Genomic DNA, 22,120 nt, shown 5'->3' with positions numbered 1-22,120 from the left:
TCACTATCTTGTATTAAAGAATAGATGTCCATAATAATAAAAGCATATCAAATATCAATACTTAAACAACGTAAGAATCACAGCAACTTCAGAATTGATTATTTTGTTATATACATATAAAAAACAAACGTAATTTTTTCCAGTTGAGGACATACAAATCCTTTACAAATTTTATTAAGTTACCTTTACACAACGAAATAAAAATTGAAGACACGAGAATATACTTAATAAGTAAGTTTAAATAGTTATTCACTTTGGATTTAAGAAAGACGCATGAATACGTAAGGCGGGCTCTTAGTTTAAAAATGTCTTAACTAGAATCAGATTTTCTAAATCATCTTATTTTATTAGTTTTTGTGACAACCAAATTCAAATAAATCTAATCCCAGGCTTACACTTTATCCTTAAAATATAATAATTAAAAAACATAAGTTTCTACTCCACTATCGGCTGCATAAAGATGAGACATCACAATTGATGTTTGATGCATGTTTGTTGCAATCCAAGCAAATAATCGGCGGATATTCGGAAACACATCAAAATAATTTTTTAGTCTACATCAGTTTTCCGTCTTCCGTAGTAATACAAATATTCTTTAGTATGGCAACTTAGACTAAACAGAATTAACCATAATAAGTCTGCTACTATGAATTGTAATAAAAAAAAATATAATAACCAAAATACTCAGCAAAGTACTTTTATACTACTACTACCTTTTTTTTTTTTTAAATTTATACCAGAATTGTAATAAATACCTGAGAATAACGTACTTTAAATTTTCTTTAGAAGTAACTTAAACTTGTTTTATGTCTGGACAACTTTACAGGATCATTCAAAGAGGACAATCATTTAGTTAGAAATATGGTAAAGAATATTGAAGTTATACTTCTTTTGGCGCGTTAGGGAAAGTTATGACAATAAATTTAAAGATGCGCGCGCACACCGTCACTTAAAAGTTAAAAACGACACCCTGAAGTTAGCTATGGTCAACAATTTCAAATGTAAGGTACGTATATTTGCGAGAGACCTGACAACTGTATTCACGATATTATGTATTTATTTGTGATATTTAAATAAACTTTATTTAATTAGATATTGCGTTATAATAAAACTTTCAATGTATTGAATACCTTTTTTCTACTGTTAGTGTCGTTTCTTCAACAAATGTAGAATAAATGATTTCGATACTGATGTAATTTATGGATAAATAGTTTGGCGGAGACGCTGGCACAGACCAACAAGATGCGTGTGCCTTCACACTTACATGTTAGCCTTGTTAAACAATAATGCCATTAGATTACATAGCAATAATATCGTTTTTAGAAAACGATAGTTACTGTGACTTGCGGAACAGGCACATGATGATCCTCACGCCAGCACAGTCTCAGTCAGTCAAATAAAATATTGTGTTAAAATACTAAATGTATCGATCCAGGGACCTCCCACGTATACCACAGCGCTCACCACTGAGCGCCAGTAAGGTCGCGGAGGGGTTGCGGCTTTATTTATATGGTATTGGTAATCTTGCTTAAACTATTAAACTCATAGAATTGATTCGACTCAATACGCGTGGCGACACGTGATGTTGGCCGCGTTACCAACGTGTTTCCCAGTTTAACCTAACCGACTGATTCTTAAAATATATGTGTAACAATAACAACGTATCGTGGGTTACATTATATATTTGGAAGTCTGAGGACTCAAAAATTGAGTTATATTTGGTAAAGCAATACTCTAATGTATAACTATTATATATCGTTATAGTATTATAATATACCGTATAAAAAAAGTTGAAAATAAATGCTCATATAAATTTTATTTTACAGTTACTAGGGACATAATTAAAACTCTTGGGAAGGAAAGTACTAAAAAACTTTTATAAAATATCATAGGAGGTTGTAGCTTTGATTTCTCTTTTGCCGTGATAGTCTTAAAAATCGATGAACGCCGGCTGTACGCATGATAAAGCATGACTCATTGTCACGTTCCACCTGAGCAGTGAGCAGGCGAGAGCGCGGAACAGGCGATAGAGAGGCAGTACCGGCCTCCGGCGTTCGGCTTGCGACGCATTTATCTCTCTTCTACTCGAACGCACATCACGTAAAATTATCGCCCGTAAACCGACTCTACAGACAACCAATTTATATTTGACTTTGGAAGACACGAGACCCTTTTTACTATCGAATTATATTACAAAGAAAACATCGCTGTTGTGAATTATTGTTAATTAAGAACAATATCACGGTACAGGATAAAATATGTAAAACTATTAGAAAAAAAACAGTAACATAGTCCGATTCAAACTTTGTATCGTCGCGGAAGTTAGCTTTGCACAAACCGTCAACTGGCCCGCTGATTGTTTGACACCGAATATTAAATGTTGCGCAAGTCGAAGAGTTGTAAACCAAAATAAATGCTTTTACTCACTTCAAAAATGTATATAACCGAAATCAATAAGAGAAAATAGTCGTAGTCTATAAAATAGTATAGTAAATAGGAAACGTTGTAAATGCACTTAGTGCCCTTACCGCGTGAGCTTCGCACGTCACAGCTACAATTTAACACTTAAAAACTAAAGTGCGCACAACCCAAAACGTTAGTGATCATCACTGTACAGCAGTTCCCTTAGCGAAAATGTTTCTTGTAAACAAACAACACTACGGTGTAGCGTTAATCTTCCAGGCAGTATATGTTAATGCTAAAGACACAAGATCGTAACGACCTTATATTTTTATTGAAGTACAAACCCTACATCAGATCCGGCTGTAAAATTGAAAAAAATTCTACTTAAAACTAACTTTAGTATACAAATAAATATAGCGACTAAACTAAAACAATAGGTTTTTAAACTAAAGCTTATAATTCTAACATTCAGCTATGCTTCCAGTCGACCCCATCACTTTTTTCTGAAACAAGTTATTTATAAAAATACTAATAGTTTGTAGCAGGCTAGATATAAAACTGAATATTTAAATACAGTTTGAATCCAGCTGATCTTAAAAGAATGTTCGCAATGTCGGCGCATCTCATCGCTCGCACTCGCTATAGGGTGTGTCTTCTAAACCGAATTAATTAATTTATAATTAATTTCCTGCTCGTAAGGATGGTTGCGTGGATGCGTGGATGTATGGATTCTTGTTATTCTTTACAAAAAAACTACTGTATAATTCTAATACAAAATTACAGTAATATGTATAGGTTATTTGTACATAATAATAATAACATAGGCAAAATAATATATATATTATTTGTAAACGGTTCTAAAAAAAGTCTGCGACAGTACACGTCTATCTTTTGAAGTTGTCTATAAACTTTATAGTAATCGTATTGGTTTAAAATAACAAGGGCATTATTTGCAAAGGTGTTTTTATAAACACTGTATTAATCTTTATACAAACAAATACATTATTCATTATAAGTATTTAATTTTCTAGTAAATAGCTCCTGACACCATTTGATTTCAATAAGACCTAAGACAGGAGATGTCATAAATTTAAAATAAGTCCGCCACTAAGCACCACCACGCGTGGATTTATGACGGCGGGCGGTCATGAGAGGGGGGATGGTACTACAGTTTTTCTCTCTCTGACCATAACGTGATTTACCTAAAAAAAAGCTTAATTACCTGATAAAATGATTTAAAATTTTAGTCGGTATTTTCTTCGAATTAACGCGGGTGAAGCTGCGGAAATGTATGGAATATTTTTTATTCTTATTTATTTTACTATAAAAGAATAATAAACACTGGACGGACTTATGGTACTAGTTTTTCTCTCTCTGAGATCTCTCTGAATATTAAACACTGGACAGACTAAATCGGTCGCCATTTTAAGGCAACAAAAGTCACAGCGTGTGTCTGATTACATTAAAGTAGTATCGCGGGGCGAAACCAGCGCGACGTGCGATCCGGAAGCGCATACGACGTAATTGTTCACGTACCTCATTTACAGTGTCCGCTGCGCACAGCTCTGTGCCGCGACTCCGCCCGCGCGCGCTAGTACACGCGCTTGAGCTGCTCGTAGGTGATGAAGAAGATGATGTTCCAGGGGCCCATGCGCAGCCACGTGGGCACGAAGCCCTTGTACAGCGCCAGCACGCCCTCGCTGCGCACCGTCTGCGGGAAACAACCAGGTTACCCCCCGCGGATTCTCTACTCCTCACTCGGTTCGCTTTTGGCAGAGCGCACGTGGTCGGCATTTAAGTTGTGGAAATTCAGACTATTCTCTTTAAAATTAAATGTTATTGAATTAATTGTATGTGCTATTCGCAATCAACACGTGAATGAAAATGTTTCCTACACACAAAAAAAAACACACACACACGCACACAAACACGCGCACACCGAAACACTTATCAAATGTACCAACGCACCCGCCGTAAAAATTAGTATCATTTTTTTTTCATTTCTTTATTTACCTTTAAATAATTTTGCCTGTTAATTTGTCAAACGTAGGTATAGGGAAGACACCGCCTTCTGTAACATAGTTTAAACTAGCACAGGAGACAGGGCTTCACAGGGTATTGAGCGTGCGTGCGTGCTTTGTGCTTCACATTTACTGGCCTTGGCCAATGACTTGGCCATTGACTTGGCCATATACTTGGCCTTTGACTTGGCCATTAACCTTTATGAAACAATTGTATACATGTGGCGATCTAAATTCAAATTGTGCTTGTGCAATGCTAGTGCTACTCCTCGGTACTGGAAATTTATTAATCCTAGTAATAGTTTATTTGGATGAGTTAATATGCGCCAGATATTATGCGACATTAATGCCCGTTTTCACTAACGTTGCACAAGACTTAATGCCTAAGTAAGTAACGACTAATCAAAGGAGATTCCTAGGCATACCTTTCACAAATCGATTGTCGTTGTCGACGAACTTGTCTATGGTTCTTGCCACAAGCTATGGTATTTTGTGTTTGTATTTGCATATTCTTCATTTTCGTATTATGGATATCGATTTATATTTTTTTAGAAAAACGAATATCTAATTAAGGCGATTCCTAGGTTTAATGTGAACGGGCATTAGTCATTTACGGAAGGTTCTAAGGTGATAGCAAAGTACAGTCAGCAACTGAACTCTTCCTCACCTGCACCAAGCAGTCAACGGTTCCAACGTACACCTTCTCGCTCGCCTTGGCTATGTGATCTTTCATTTTTCTTTGGTTCATAAGTCGTGTCTGAAAACAATGCATTACATTTTATAAATGTTGGTTATAACGTGTAAAGTTGTTATATAGTGCAACAATACACCCTTTAGTGTATAACGTAGATACCCAGAGCTTCATATCTCCCGCTATTCTTGTGGGACGCATTCAATAAGCAATGAGGAACCGTGCCAAACCAAAGTGACTCTCACATCCCAAAAGATAAGTAAGCTGAAGTGGTTTGGAAACCAACGACTGGCTCGTAAGGTGGACCTTATTATATTGTTGCAAGGCTCATAGTCTAAGATACTAAACACGCGTGTTTTATTTAACATTGCTGCACTTGAGTTTTATTTATAATGTCCCGATTAAGTTTGTTCCATCTTCATACATATAACATACATATTGATTTTATTTAGTAAAACAGATTTTTTTAACCAATTTACAATTCGGGGTATTTTTTTTTCATGTTTGTTACCTCAGAAATCTTTCATTTATAAATAGGTTTGTTTTTTTTATTTATTTTTTGTAAGTGAAATAAAGGGAACACTTCAAATATTATAGAGATTTGAGTATTTTTTAAAGTAGCATATGCTATCGATCAGCACCATTTGAACTATAAAATTTTACCCTTTTTTTTCTCGCAAGTGTGATCAAAAACAACGTATGAAACGCGCGTGTGTTAGGAAATAGGGAATTACAGCACTTTATCTATGTTAAACCCGATGATTATATTAAATATATCAACAAATCATAGTTTGTATACTCATTGATAATGTATTGAAAATAGAATAATGGACTTTAGTAGACTGTCGAATAAAAGTATAGGATCTATGGCGGGAGACGCGAGTTTGACAAGTTAGATTGGCGGCAAAGAAAAGTGAGGACGGATTTAAATTAATGAATTGAGAATAGAAGATTAAGTAAAGTATTGTGGATAGAACGTTACAAATTGGGAATAGATGATTTATAATGGAAACGACATACTTAACGAAATATTGTTGTGGCAAAACAAGAGTCGTATATACTGGTGATGGAGTTGAGATAAGTTGTTAAAAGTTGTTGGTACTATGGTTGTACCTGATGTAGCATCAGATAAGTATATCTCTTATATCCTTTGGGTTATTCAGGTATCATATATGGAGCCCTAGCATTATTTTATACAGATAGTTTATGTAGCAGAGGTTGCTCTATACAAACAACTTGTTCCAAAAGTCCTGATGTTATAAGTGATAATAGTAGTTATGTTTTAACTGTCTTAAAATATGTCTTGTATCAAAGGGCCTAGCGTTATTGCATATGACAATGTTGTAATTGTGTTTATAAGTTGTATTAATTGATTGAATAAAAGAGCAACGGTAGAGTTTCTTGCCAGTGGTCTTCTCTGCCGAAGACAGCATTCCGAACTGGTTGTAGAGTCATTTGAAGGTAACAAGTAATATGAATTATAGAGAAGCTTAATATACAGTATTAGAGTCAGTCCAGTTGTTTTATTTCACTCCTTGGGAAGTCAGGTTTATAGAGTACAGACCCACAACAGTGCTCTGAAGCAGGTTGGTGGGCTTTAAAGATTTCTTTTATAAAATGAATACTTAAATAGGAAGGAAGAATAATAGTTATGAAAATAAATGATTACTGATAAGAAACTAGGTATTTAGCTTCAATAATACTGTTAATTAATGAAAGATCTAAGTGCCATCCTGAACATTGTGGGTATTGCAGTGAATATCTGAATACCTGGGCCTTCCATTCTCTATATTTTTTTAGCACGTGCATTGTTCATTACACTCTTGGTTTCCTTATCGCGCCCGCTAGTGACTCGCGCACTTATTGCCGAGCGTAAAATGCAGTAAAGCACACTTGTTCGATCGTACACTACGTGTACCCCCACGCGCGGGCTCACCCGTATGACGTCGAGCGGCGTGCTGGCGACGGCGCTGCCCAGGCTGGCCAGCAGGCTGGACAGCAGGTGGTTGAGCGGCGCGTCGCCCAGCGGCGCCGTGAGCCGGCGCTTGCACGCGTCGTACGCGGGCAGCTCCACGGCCGCGATGAGCGCGGCGCGCTGCGACGTGGCGCCCACGCCGCGCCACAGCCCGCGCAGCCCCTCCAGGCGGTACATGTCGGCGAAGCAGCGCACCAGGTTGCGCTTCTCGTCGCCCATCTGCCCGCGGCCACTGCGTTAGTTCCCCCCGACACTAGGGTTGCCAGTCGGGCGGGAATTGGCGGGATTCTCCCGAATTTTTCCCCCTCCCGACTCCCGACGAAGCGAATAATCTCCCGTAAAACAAGTTCGATAATTTTAAGTTTACATTTTCGTCGAACGGAACTTGCAAAAAAAATTATAAATACTTATGGCAAGAACAAAAACAATAAACATGCTCGTTCGGTTCTTATATTATGTGTCACAAATACCTACTATGTTTTTTTTTTCTTATATCTACAGTGCAATGCAAAAATATGTTTGTTTACTTAATATATTACGTATAATTAATACGACCAAAGCACTAAAATCCCGAAAAATCGGTTATTGATCCCGATAACAAGAAGAATCGATCTGGCAACCCTGCCCGACACGCATCCGACCGCAATCGAAACACTCATCCTATATCATTAATATCCTATCGACATGAACGAAATGCTTCGCTCTCTTGTTTTCAGTATGCACTGCAAAGCAACGATTTTCTACAAGAAATCCTCAACTTCTAAGTTCGGGCACATTAGTTTTCCTTTCAAATTATCATTACAGTAATTTATAAAATTATAATGCTGTGATATTCAGAAAGCGCCTCACCTGCATGCGCACTTTGAGCACGTCAGTGGGGTTAGCGATGGCGCTGGACAGCCCGCCAGCGAAGGCCGCACAAAACGTGTTCGTCGGCAGGTGCTCCTTGGAACCCCCATCGGCCCTTCTAGCTGCTAACGCCTTCTTCAGTGAGTAGTATGTGCCAAACTTTATTGTCCCGTACGTTGCCTGCCGGAGCACTGCGGGCCAGATCCTGTAGAGTTTTTCAGATACTCCAACTGATTTACAGACCTGGCTAGCACTGAACAACTAACCCAAAGGGGTTTAGTTCACGGACATTATGTCTCATAGTTCTGTTACAAAAACTCCTAACCAATTGTATGGACAATAACATTTTAGCAATTATTTTGCATAGCTATATTCTTAAGGTATGTTATAAGCTATTTAACAGAACACTACACCCCTTAGGAGGTAGTCAAACAAAAAGAAGGTGGATTCAGGTATACTGTGTAGAAGAGCAGAAAATTTACATGTCTAAATTGTATGTTGCACATAATGTTTGTGTGTGTTGTAAAAATATTCCAATCATTTGCATAAGACTGATGAAAAAGAACACTTGTTGTTTTACTCTGAAGAGATATCTACATAAATATTGCTCACTACATTTGTATAAGTGCATATCTAAAAAAATCTTATGTTAGGATATTTTTTATTTATGAATCCAACAATCTGCAGTGGGCCAATGGGGTGGACCACAGTCTAAACCCTTCACATTGTTAGAGAAGACTTGTGCCTGTACTGGGCCAGTAATGGGTTGATATCAGTGGCGTGCATAGAGGGTGTGCACAGGGTATGCAGATGACGAAAATTGAAGAAAATCTCCAGTACGAGTTGTAAATACTTAAGGATAGGCTTTTTAAACCTCTTACAATGCCTATCCTTAGGTTTTTTATAACTCGCACTGGAGATTTTCTTCGTTTTATATCATCTGCATACCACGTGCATACCCTCTATGCACGCCACTGGTTGATATGTATAATATTTTGACAGACTGAAGTACCTTACCCACAATACAGAGCTTTGATGCCTTCCTGCTGTGAGGTCTTCACAAAGCAGTCCACCATTCCAGTGTACCGCAACTGCACATGACGTGGGTCTATCTTCTGACCCTGGATCTGAAGACGCGTCTTTGTGGTATCGATTGGGAATGTGCCTGAGTTCACCAAAATTTTTTGATATTATAAATTGACAACACAACGACAACTGACAGGTTCGGTTGAGGATCTCAGACGGTGTTATGAAATCACTGTTAGCAAAAAGACAGTAAAATGCCAATAACAGGAAATTTATATGAATTGCACACTAAAAATTCCCTATTCAAAGCTTAGAGTCCCTATTCAAAGCAATCCCTTGCTTTAATAAAATTGTAGAATACTTTAAGACACTAAATGGAAAACGTAACTATGTCAAGGTATTGGTAGCTGTACTAAAAGTTATTATAAATAAGTTTAAATCTTATTTTCGAGGTTAGAATGTTATTATTATTCAGACATACCAAATTCGGCGACGATCGACGCGAGGCCGCCGTAAATAAACGGTCTCCAGTCCCTATCTCCCATCACATGGAAATGTTTGGAGTTTTGACAGAATTTAAGTTAAATAATGAGACGAAGTTTCTTGATTGCACCGGACTTTTTATTTCATATTTATACTAAGCTATTATGAAGGACCACAATCACCAGTTTCAAAAATAAATAAATTATTGATTAAATTCATTTAATGACAATAATCTCGTATTAATCATTATTTATTAAAAAAATATGAAAACAAGTAAGTACAAATCGGAATTCGGAATCTGACGGTCTGAGCCTGACTTCTGACTTCAGACCAGCAGTCTAGGTTTGTGAAAACATATCGATATATCGACACTTTTTGAAACTTTTCGAAATTTAATTTTCAATATCACTACTTCTTCTTCTTCTCAGTCGGTTCGCTCTTGTCAGAGCGGTCGTGGTCGTCATTTAAGGGTTGTGGCACGCTTAACTATTCGTCGCCACTCCTCTCTGGCAGCTGCCTTTCTTGCACACTCATGTAAGGTGACAGCCACTGCAGCCTTTATTTGGTCAGCCCATCTCATGGGCGATCTTCCGCGTGATCTGGTGCCCTCGATTCTTCCTTGGACAACCACTACTACAATCACTACTACACGGTACAATCAAGTCTGAAGTATCAAGTCAAATTTTTACCGACTTAAAAAAGGTGGAGGTTCTTAATTAGGTTCGTATTTTTTTTTAACCTGTGGGTTGTGACTTGACATAGACAGAATGCTGAGAATACAGAAAAACCAATAGTAAAGGTAAAGGTACATACCTTGTCCATACTATTGGTTTATGGGCATAGGTCTAGGCTATGGAGGGTAGTTACCTCTAGGAGAGTCATCTTATATGGGAGAAAAGTTGAAAAAGTGTCCAGTTGTATGCGCTAAATAAAAATTATCGACTAAAGTAGTTAATTATTGAGAATTACAACAACTTACGTTGTACAAAATATTGTAGTAAATATAACCTTACTTCCTTGTTTATTTTTCAAGCCTACTCTAACAATATTTGGTTTGGCGCTTCTTTTAAGAGTTACCTTGATGCAAATGTAGCGCCATCCTAATTTAATACATTTTGACGACACTTTTTCATATACACAGATGATCCTGCTTACCTCTACCCTCCATAGTCTAGGCATAAGAAGCTTAGGTTAGGTCCTAGGCAAAGTACAGGCTTATTGGACTTAACTTCCACAGACCAGTAAATAAATATTGAATTCATTTGCATCAGTGAAACCTTTGAGGATCTTCCAAGTATTCTTGACATTGGCAAAATACAACGTGTGCCGATTTGGCACACCTAAAAGCCAAAAAAAGCAAAAGAAGAAGAAGACATAATTGAAATGAAAATATGACACAGAGTCTCACATATAAATAATCTGTGAGATGTGACTGAAACTTTGAAGTTTGAGCTCTACACTGTACGGCAATATACCTTTGCCTTTTCCCTATGGCAAAGAATAAAAACAAAAAAAGTTTGAAGTAGAAGTTTGAGTTTTCAGCAGAGTACATAATAGTAAGTAAATAGTTTGGATTGAGGACCAGTAAATGTTTAGAATTTTGTTTTTATAATTAGATGTTTATTAAAGAGATATTAATAAAAGTTTTATAATGTTATAATTACGTCAACTTCGTTACAAGTTACGACGCTGTATTGATTCTTGAAAAATTAATTTACTCTTAAATCAGTCTTCTCTAGATACTGGAATCTTATCTTTACTCGTATTCTTGACACAGGTTTTAGGTAAACTTTTTACATGACTCTTTATTGTCAAAGAAACGTTATTAATTGTTTATAACAATAAGCTTATTATGCATTTCTGGAAAAACAAGTCTGTTTGTTTGTGGTGACTACCATCAGTTCAAATGCCAGATTCTACCAAGAAGCAGTAGAAGGAAAGAAACTTTAATTGTTCTTTTCTATTTCACAATTGACCCAGCCACCTGGCTGAAATGTATTTCTTAGGCTATAAATTGTAGTTAACCATGATGTGAGATGGCACTAATTTGTGTCCATTTGTAAAAAGTAAATTATTTATGTCCACTTTTTGTCTTGCTATTATAATATAAACAATAAATGTGAAGATACTGTAAATTTTCCTATTCCTTTGAATTTTTCATTTTCCATTGTATTTTTGATCTAAATTTGTACATTTATTGTACAAATTGTTCAAAGAGTATAATAGTATAATCAATACCTACATTCCAAATATGAGTAGGTAGGTTTTGATTTAGATTATCAAATCTTTACTGTATTATATCTAATCACTACTCCAGGTGCATCAACAAACATATTGTTTAATTCACGATGTTCGACCAAATGGCACATGGCACAGCGCCCAGCTCCGCCTCCGCACCACCACAGAAAGTGTTACGGTTTGATAAGGCATACCTCAAGTCACTTCCTGGGATAGTAAAGATAATAGCATTGGTAAGCAAACTCTATGTGTTTCTATTCTTTATTAGTTAATCCAGTCCCCATAACTAGAAAATCAGTATTGGTCATGTCTTGGAGAGCCCATTTAGTCTTAGATGCTGTTTATTATTGTTATATTTGGTATATGAATTAACCCATTACCTCATATAACTACCCCCATAGCCCACTACAGGGCACGGGTCCTATCATAATGAGAAGGGTTAAGCCAGTAGTGACAAACACTGGCCGGGTGAGGATTGGTAGACTACACAAAACTTTGAGAATGTTATGGATGCAGGCATACAAGTTTCCTCACAATGTTTTTGTTCATCATTAAAGCAAGTGATATTTTAATGTGCTTAAATTACAAACTGACAGAGTGGATGAAAGCTGCCCAAGACAGAAAAGTGTGGAAGGATATGGAGGAGGCTTTCACCCATCCTATGGAATCCATCTAACATAAGGACTAACATACTAACACTAACTTGAAAATTTATTGAAAATCACACTAACCAAAAACTAACACAAGTAGTTTGTAACAAACTTTTTGTAGATGGAATAGATAAAGCTTTACTTTTATTATCGAAATAGACTCTCATGCCCGTGTACAAGATAAGAAGAAGAAATACTTTATTGCACACAAACATTGAAATATACATAAAATATAGAATAAGCAACAGAACAAAAATTGTAGGCATGCAAAGAAGGCCTTCTTGCTGCAAGCAATCTCTTACAGGCAACCTCTGGCAGAAGGAAAAGCTAATATATATTCAAATATAAATAGATATACATATAAAATATAATATCAATATAAATACATATATAATATATAATTGAAATATAATATAAATACATATATAATTAAAAATTGACGGCCGATTGGCGCAGTTTGCAGCGACCCTGCTTTCTGAGCCCAAGGCCGTGGGTTCGATTCCCACTACTGGAAAATGTTTGTGTGATGAGCATGAATGTTTTTCAGTGTCTGGGTGTTTATACGTATATTCTAAGTATTTATGTATATTATTCATAAAACTATTCATCAGTCATCTTAGTACCCATAACACAAGCTACGCTTACTTTGGGGCTAGAAGGCGATGTGTGTATTTTCGTAGTATATTTATTTATTTATTTATTATATTTTACAAATAATACACTTTAATTAAGATATTTGTCCAAATTACTTCACTCAAAGACAGATAGTAGTCTTAGACGACGACGACGTTGAAGCAGCTGCTTTTAGCCCCTGAGTAGGAGCTTATGAGCTTAATATAAATATATAAAACAAAAGCAATGAGCCAAAACAGCATTAATATGCTTACTAAGTTACATAGAGATTAATACACTAAAATATACATTGCATGCATACATATTTGCTATCAGTGATAACGCCAGGTTTATTATTATTAAATTTAAAACTTGCATAACTCTTAAAGGTGCAGGGGATTGAACTCAGTCCTCCTGTAAGATAGGCTGAAGCTGAACCACCACCACAAAGCTAACCAATAGGTTGTCACTGCGTTTATGGTTAGATTGTTGGCTGCAAATCCAAATCATTATTTTTAAAAGCCGGACGGTTTAAGTTTAATTTTATTTTATTTATTTATTTCATTACATATACCAACAAAACACTGTCTTTACATTAATAATTTTAAATTACAGTTTATAGCCCATATACAAAACATTGAAGTTTGTCCTGTTAAAAATAAATAAATTAAATTAAAAGCAAAAATAGTAAGAATAATTTCTCGTGCTCTCCTATGTAATATCAGAATCCAATGCGCAAATTAAAACAACTTATTATAAAAATTAAGCTTAAATTAAAAAATTAAAATAAACAGATCCTCGGCAATGTACCCTCTACGCACGTTTCGCTCCGAAACCGGAGCATCCTCAGGAGATGACTTTACAATGAATAATTGTTAGCAATTAGCCGAGGATCTGTTTGGTGTGGAGTATAGGGATTGAAGTAATTATAAATTACACCATACAGATTCTGCTGCTGTTCGCGGAGTATTAAGCTTAATTTTCATAATGTATTATGGATTTCCGCAAAGTAACGCCTGCTTCTATCCAATAAAACATAACTTTTACTTAATCCATAGTCAATATCACTCACAAGGTGCGTGTAATAATACTATTAATAATGTTTTTTTATAAATTTTTAGGTCTTTTTTATTTTTTTTAAGCATTGTTAAGAATAAAGGATAGGATAAAATAATAATGATAATAAAGTTACAACCCTCCATCTCTTTTAAATTGATGAGTAGCTTTTTTACACTGCTTTGCCCCTACCACTTTACCTGGTGGTAAGTGATGATGTTTATGATGGTAGCGGGCTATTCCGTTTGGGAGTATGGTAGTTATACCCCTAATCGTTTTCTACGCGACATCGTACCGGAACACCAAACCGCAAGTCACGTCTTTGTCGGTACGGTTGTTACTAGCCACGGAAACAGCCTCCCACCAGACCAGACCCCCTTGCCGGGAATCGAACTAATATATGTGTAATAATGAACGGTGGTAAACTCCTCCTATTCCATGTTCCCGTACTTTAGCAGGTGGACACGTTGATTATATTCCCTGTTAGGTGATATAATCGGGGGATATAATTTTTGTCTCTTGCCCGTGCTAGCCCTGCAGAAGCACTACCTACTTTCTTATAGATAAAAGGCACCTTACTATATGATGTCCTTTCTTTTAACTGTACCCCTAATTTTACACCACCTGTCCGCTCTCATCTTGTCCGAATCCAAAGGTTGCCTGGCAGAGATCGCTACTAAGCGATAAGGCCGCCTTTTGTATTCTACTCCTGTCTTTGTATTTCTATTGTTTTTTTATTTTCCTAACTTCATTGTGGTGTACAAATAAAGAGTTAAATAATTTGACATTATGAAAAGATGAAAGCGTGATTAACAACTTACGATATATGACATTGTAATTATTTTGACGGACGACTGGCGCAGTGGGCAGCGACCCTGCTTTCTGAGTCCAAGGCCGTGGGTTCGATTCCCACAACTGGAAAATGTTTGTGGGATGAACATAAGTGTTTTCCAGTGTCATCTTAGTACCCATAACACAAGCTACGCTTACTTTGGGGCTAGACGGCGATATGTGTATTGTCGTATTAAAAAAAAAATTTTGGTTGCAGGTCTGCAATATAGCCGGTTTTATATGCATAAAGATATCATGGGCGTTCCTATCAGCCATATTCTATAACATCCTGTACTGGTGCGGAAACATCCTCACGGGGTTCCTACTGCTGATGTACACATTCCACTTCGTGGAGAAGTACGACCGCCTACCCTGGCTCAAGTGCGAGTTTGTGTACTGCGGCGTGATGAGCCTGGCTTTTGTTGGCACGTCAATATTCGCGACCACGATCGGCGAGAATACGGGATACGCTGTTGGGGTATGTGTCATTATATTATAGAACTAGCTACGGGGGGGGGGGGGGGGGGGGGGGGTAAGTTATGATAAGCCATATAAAACATTAAAAAAAAATGTTTTACTGCTATGTAATTTATGTAAAATATGATAAACTATTAGTTTGAATAAGAATTAATACTGAGATGAAACTTGCCCTAACCCAACCCACTTTTGTTACTAGCAGCGAACTAGTACTATTTTATTTTATTTTATTAATGTCCTACAGCACGGCTAGCATGGACAGGTGACAATTATCTCTCAGGGGAAAGAATAAAAAATTATCTTCTCCCACAGCTTTATCAACTCTCAGGGCATTGGCGCACAAGTGGAAATAATATCCAAATAATATATGCTTAATAATAAACGGGAGTAAACTTCTCCTATTCCATGTTCCCGTATTTTAAAAGGTGGACACGTTACTTATATCCCCTCTCAGGGGTTATAATTGGGGGATACAATTTTTATCTCCTGCCTGTGCTAGCCCTGCTGCTGGGCTTCTCTCTTCTCTTCTCTCGTTGGGGAGACAGTTTTTGACCATAGATCCATCACGCTATTTCAATGCAGGTTGGTGGGCTTTAATAACTATTATCACAAGTAACAATAACCGAGACTGACTGCTCTTCAACTCATGGGTGACTTTAAATGTTACCAAATAATCATGAAAAATGTAATAAAAATACAGACAATTCTAGTAGCTGTAGCTTATGTTATTTTAATTTTCCCATTTCAGTTCTTCGGTTTGTGTTCAATAATTGCTTACGGGGTGGACTGCTTCCTGAAATACAAGGCGTGGAAGAGAGGTCTGCCTCCACAGTGACGTCACTATTGTCACTACAGACTTATGCTTAAATTAGGATTGCCAACTATTCTGTTTCAACCACAAGTCCTAATTTTTACAATCGGATTACGGAGTTTATCTATGTACCGTCCAGTGCTTGGTACAACCAAGTAATCTTTATATTCCAGCCTCCAAACTTTTAGTGGTAAGGAAGTGAACTGTAATCCAATTTATTTTTCAGTTTTATAGGTAATTTTTATATTGATACTACGGCAAATATAATTCTGAAACAGAACGTCAACAATATTGAAATAATACTGCTCAAAGAGCTAGCCGGCATTACAAAAAAAAAATCCGCTCGTTATATTTTCGCAAGTCTGTAACACTTGGGAAATAATGGAGTTGCTACTCGCACTTGCGTTTTGAAATTGCGGACCAAAAATATCTGTGGTTTGATGTAAATTTAACGTGGTGTGGAGGGTATTAAAAATTCGCACGAATATTTTTTTGTCCATTTTAGAAGTCTGTCTATACAGAGAACTCTCGGAATAATAAATATTGAATGCTCTAAGCGTGAACTCTGTAGTCACTTTCAAAAATCGCGAGATAAAAGTTCGCGTGGATTTTTTAATTTTTTTACTTACTATTTATAGTAATTTTTAAGTATTATGGTTGTGCATTAAATGCACAAAATATTTAGTTATTTTATATATTTTTTTAATTTAGTTAGTATGGTTGTCTTACTATGTTTTATCAATGTAACCTAAACGGTCATCGGAAAATGATTTTTTATTGCGTAATTGTTAAATCATCCGAACTTTGAGATCAAGTGTATACTTCTATCTTATATATATAAAAGAGAAAATGTATGGGTATGTTCCGTATAGGCTCCGAAACGGCTGGAACGATTTCAATTAAACTTTCAGGGAATCTCCGGATTGACCTGGCGAGTAATCCTGTAAAGTTTGGTGACGATCGCAGCACTCCTATTTTTGAACTGTCAAATACAGCTTTTATTTACTATGATGATATTCTATTGTTGGGTGTACACGGGTGTAGATAATGATCTTCACCCGCTCGAGAAGAGAATAGAAAAGAATGAATACGGAGTGAAATAAATGATTTAATATATTATGAGACTTAAATTAAAAATTTAATGATGTAAGTTTATTGTTTAAATAAAATAAAGCAAAATCTAGCCCGGCGAAGCGGGCTGGGTACGCTAGTATTCAATTAAATACCTCCAATTTATGCAAAAAGTCATTATTTTTAAAAAAGCAAAAAATCAATAATCTTTTTAAATATAATTTTTTAAATCTTTACCTAAAAACTAGTTCGTAATTAGACTGTTGTGTCGCGTTAACTGAATCGTGTCGCTTCCAGATGTTTAAGTTGTCGAGCGTATGCACTAGATCTTTCCGTGGTCCGGTCAACTGTACCATGGATAAAACGAAATGTTCCATTGTCTAGTTAACCGTACCATGGACATACCGGTTGACCGGATAACTGAACCGGACTACGAGTAAAAGATCAATTGTGCATTGTAAAGTCAACATCTAAAGATGCGCCGGTGTCAGATTAAAACTGTCTTCTCCTATTGGTCGTAGACTGATATAGCCATTCTCGATAAATAAACTACCCAATACAAAAAAAAAACCAATTCGAAAAAGTAGTTCCTGAGATTAGCGCGACCTGACAAACTCTTCAGCTTTATAATATTGGTATAGATTAGCCTAATGCTAATAGTACAAAGAGTACAGATTAGTACGATACCCAAAGAGTAAACTCTAAATTGTTCGACACTTCGACACACTGTTATTAACAGATATTAACTTATAGTAGGAATCATGAAATGTCACCGATCTCTCTTCTCTATTTGGTAGTTGCCATTTTCCGTTGACCGTGGTACCTAGCTTGGAAAGCAAACTGACGCAACTTTACATTATATAGTTTTCACAAATGAATTAGATATTGGCACTTTAGTCGTGAAACGCAAGCTGTTAACCCAGATTTCCATTTGTGTGCCGCTATCGAAGCATGGAAAATGCCTTTACATTAGACTTTTAGGCGCAGCGTCACTGACGCGGCGTCATTCAATGTCACCGAGTCACTAACGTACAAGCACTGACCAAAATATTTTAAGTTTTTGTACCAGTGAATTTTTGTACCATCGTTGAACCAAATAGTTTTAAAATGTTATAACTAGTTTATGGAGAAAGTTGTGATTATGTTCTTTTATGTGTAGGACTAAATAATGCAATTATGTTCGATATTGACCAGTGAATAATATTTTTCAGAAAGCGTGCCTTTTCATATTAGAAATGCCTTTGCATACTAGAAATCTTCCGAACCTCGGAAAAGTTATTTATCGACCAGCTAAAATACATTAGGTCGCTACCGGGGTTATGTGAAGTAGACTTTTTATATTATACAAAGTAATGTTAAGGGACCACAATTATTGTAAAGTTAAATGATTATTTTTGGATACCTTTATACAAAAAACTTTGGGAGTAACATTTTACCCTCTCTCTTTTCATTCTCTTATACACAACGTGTAAATCAAAACCAAAATAATATTTCAGACGCTTTACGGGTACATTATTTACCGTCTCTAAGACTTATCTGTGAAACCGAAACGCTAATCGTTTTTGAGTAAACCGTTTCCATTGTTTTTACTGGCAGAAAACAAACAAGTACGTGTCGCGTAGCGTAGGCACTATTCACGTGTCATAAGTAAACAGAATGTTTTGAATTAGTTTGTATGGAAAAATAAATGCTTCTTTTGATATGATATTTTTACAGGGTGATTCCTTATGCGCCCTTCAACAGTATTTCTTAATTCCATTACACGTTGTATATATTAGCGAACCGTCCCGGCTTCGCTGGGGTTTAATGAAGATAGGTACTAATGCGGGACGTGAAGTAATCAATAATACAGTTACGTAGTACTTTAATTAAATCTATCTCGTAAGGTTCCTCTTGAATCGCTCTATCTTTTGCTAAAAACTGCAATAAAATCTGTTGCGTATTTTAAAAGATCCAAGCTTACCAGGGGCGGGGTCAATTTTGTCCAACGATACAGAGTTTATAAATTGTTTCACATAAATTTACGATTTCTTTTTCTCACTTATAATTAAAAATATGATGGAATTGTGTTGTCATAAGGAAAGTATTTGTTAGATTTTAAGTGTAAGTTCTTGTTTTGACACTTAATTAATGACATTTTTTATATTAAGAAATGTATAGTAAAATGTTAATAAAAGACTAATCAACTTAAAGTGCCTATAAACATGTAAAGACTTATTTGACTATAATATACTTAATACATAAGTTATAACGTGTTAATACAGCTATGCATCAATTTTTAATATATTAAATATAATATTTTTATAAGATATTTTTGAATGAGCCTAAAGTCGCTTAAACCAATATTGTATTAACACGTTGGCTGCTGAAAACACAACGTTTGTGTTTGAAAACTACGTAACGCGTGTGCGGCTCGAACACGCTAGGCGTGTTAAAATAAATGTACCTACAAGGATGCGGCCGAACACGCTGGGCGTGTTTTTCCGGCGTTCTGTGAGTGCGGCAAACACAAACGCTGTGTTGTTTAAATATACTGTTAGAGCGGCCTTTACGCAACAAGTGTGTTATACGTTACCGCAAGTACGTTTTATTAAATATTAGTTAAACGTTAACGCAATTACGTTTTATTATATATTAGACAGTATACCTACTTAAAATTCGTTGTTTTGTGAGTTATCTAATCATTATACATGAGTGTTTTTCTTAATAATTCCCATGCCATCGAGAGAATCGACCATCACACGTATAACTAACAAGTTCATATAAAAAACATGTTTTCGACCAAATATTTGCAACAATAGTATAATACCATCGATCACTAAATAATACCCACCTAGATAATTGCATTGTTTTAAAATATTTTATAGGGACGCGAAATAGATATTGATATCGATATAGGATCGTCGTCCTATATTTTAGCATACTCTACAATGTTTTTCTGCAATAAAGGTATCCGCAACATAAGTTTGAAGTCTGTTTGTACATTTTTTAATATCTGTACGCCTGAGTTCGCCTGCACTATTTTCATTGGTATCGGTATCGTCAATAATTTATTTTATAAATATCGGTTTGCATTCCATTATACCGACAGAATTACAAAACAATGCATCCGCATCCTTATTTTTTCTTATCGTCTTAAATAAACGTTATCGGTGCGGCTAGCGGTACCAATAAACTACTCAGGAATTAGTTACTATTGTTTCGAATTTAAAAGTAAATTTAACAATGGTTCTGTATATTTACTGGAAGGATTATTATATTTAAAATGCATATTATTTTAAAATTTGCTTCTCTGTCGGCAATCCGCATTCGTATGTAAGTAGGTATTTAATACTGTTTTTTTACTTTTTTATTTATCATGATTCGTAAATGACATTCACAAGTTACACACAGGTTGACGTTGCCGCGATTTTGAATATAGTAAAATAGTGTACCTACCAGATGTAAAGCCACTATATTTAAAGCTCTTTAGAAAATGATTATTTTTGAAAAAAAGAAAATCTGTGTTGACTACATTAAAGTTTTATTCTATTTTATCCAACAAAAAAATACAAATTGCTATTCAAATGCGACAAGTGTTGGGTTTTTATGTTGTTCAATAAATAAATGAGAAAATACGAGTGATGTAATAACACACCTGTTGCGTAAAGGCCGCATAGCTGTCGCGATAAGTTTAAACACGCCAGGCGTGTGGGGCCGCATGCTCGTAGCGCCTGTTTCGAAAACGCTTCACCAGTGCTGAAAACACGCCTAGCGTGTAATCCTGCCGCACTCGTATTTGTTAATGTTAGGCAGCAGTCAACGTGTTAAAGCGACAGTTTATATAATAAACATTGATGTTTAAAGCAAACGCTAACAAGAGCTTTAAAAATATTCAAATTATATTGCTTTAATCGATGGTAGTAAGCCTCCAAAACATATAAATCACGTTAAGCAAGAATTTCATACAAAAACTAATTATTTTCTATGGTATGAATTAATAGCTCCAAATAATTAAAAGATTGTTATGTAAAATATTTTTGTTAACTTGTCCAAATAAAACGATACACTATTACTTAAAAGTTTTATTTCACAATTACGTCACAATAAATTCCTGCTTAATAATTTGGCGTGATATACAGACAGTGAGTAAAAGCGATAACATAACAAAGAATTGCGCCTTTATAAGTCTTTAAACAACCAATTGTACTCATCTCTTGTGAAAAGCCATCCCACTGCTGGGCAACAGTGGGATTCAACCGTATCTTCTATCTCACGACGAATGTTTGTTTGTGATTTTATGTGGATGCATACGCTTGGTGTTTTTATAGCATATATGCCACGGGATAATTAGACGAATGGAGTATGTATGAAAAACCTAGGACAGTTGCTAAGGAGCGTATAATTGGAATTTAAAACTTTAAAGTTAAAACGTGAATATTCATGGTTTCTATCATATTTCGTCAAAACATAACGTAACGGAGACATTCGATGTTTCTCTATTAGGTATATTAAGTATAACTTGTCTTTTTTTGTATTAATTTAAGATTTGCCCGAAATTCATACTAATATGATACAATAAGGAGATTTATGCATAGTTTTGATAAAGAATGCACGCGTATTCCTGGCGACACCAAGAAAGATGACGGGAAATTGGTCACAGACATTATAGGTTACCACAGAGAGTAACCAGCCTTCGTGAGATGGAACTACAAATTTACTTTTGTACAATATCTAAATTATTATATAAATACACATTTTACACATTAACTTATATTTGATTATATCAAGTTGACACGAGCCTGAGCGGGTGGAGTTCCGGACGGATATATTTTACACTTAAAGCTATCTTAATGTGGTTATAATACATATTATGGTGATTATATTTTATCACCACTTAAATATACTTAGCAAAGCTACGAAAAAATTGATTTTAATTTCACTAGC

General features: G+C 35.7%; 2 protein-coding genes across 2 annotated transcripts; one reads left to right on the top strand and one right to left on the bottom strand.

The window, feature by feature from the left end:
• Nucleotides 1-3,939: 3,939 nt before the first annotated feature.
• Nucleotides 3,940-9,836, bottom strand: LOC120637109 (mitochondrial uncoupling protein Bmcp). Its single transcript, XM_039908759.1, has 6 exons — nt 9,447-9,836; nt 8,957-9,104; nt 7,940-8,144; nt 7,052-7,309; nt 5,092-5,181; nt 3,940-4,114 (listed from the first exon to the last, which is right to left on the bottom strand). The coding sequence occupies exons 1-6, from the start codon at nt 9,508-9,510 to the stop codon at nt 3,995-3,997; spliced, it is 885 nt and encodes a 294-aa protein (XP_039764693.1). The 5' UTR covers nt 9,511-9,836; the 3' UTR covers nt 3,940-3,994.
• A 1,207-nt stretch (nt 9,837-11,043) lies between these two features.
• LOC120637472 lies at nt 11,044-17,005 on the top strand. The gene is made up of 4 exons (XM_039909335.1): nt 11,044-11,232; nt 11,766-11,919; nt 15,053-15,313; nt 16,061-17,005. The coding sequence occupies exons 2-4, from the start codon at nt 11,797-11,799 to the stop codon at nt 16,145-16,147; spliced, it is 471 nt and encodes a 156-aa protein (XP_039765269.1). The 5' UTR covers nt 11,044-11,232; nt 11,766-11,796; the 3' UTR covers nt 16,148-17,005.
• Nucleotides 17,006-22,120: the final 5,115 nt, after the last annotated feature.

Source organism: Pararge aegeria, chromosome 3, assembly GCF_905163445.1.
Source record: "Pararge aegeria chromosome 3, ilParAegt1.1, whole genome shotgun sequence".
Classification (NCBI taxonomy): domain Eukaryota; kingdom Metazoa; phylum Arthropoda; class Insecta; order Lepidoptera; family Nymphalidae; genus Pararge; species Pararge aegeria.
This window is presented reverse-complemented; position numbering and strand designations above follow the sequence as displayed.

Bases quoted from the DNA above. Each gene is read 5' to 3' on its own strand.
- LOC120637472 (XM_039909335.1), top strand. From the start codon at position 11,797: ATGTTCGACCAAATGGCACATGGCACAGCGCCCAGCTCCGCCTCCGCA. The intron at 11,920-15,052 runs GTAAGCAAACTC...TTTTGGTTGCAG, and splicing joins TAGTAAAGATAATAGCATTG to GTCTGCAATATAGCCGGTTT. The intron at 15,314-16,060 runs GTATGTGTCATT...TTCCCATTTCAG, and splicing joins ATACGGGATACGCTGTTGGG to TTCTTCGGTTTGTGTTCAAT.
- LOC120637109 (XM_039908759.1), bottom strand. From the start codon at position 9,510: ATGGGAGATAGGGACTGGAGACCGTTTATTTACGGCGGCCTCGCGTCG. The intron at 9,105-9,446 runs GTATGTCTGAAT...TGGTGAACTCAG, and splicing joins GTCGATCGTCGCCGAATTTG to GCACATTCCCAATCGATACC. The intron at 5,182-7,051 runs GTGAGCCCGCGC...CATTGTTTTCAG, and splicing joins CGCCGCTCGACGTCATACGG to ACACGACTTATGAACCAAAG.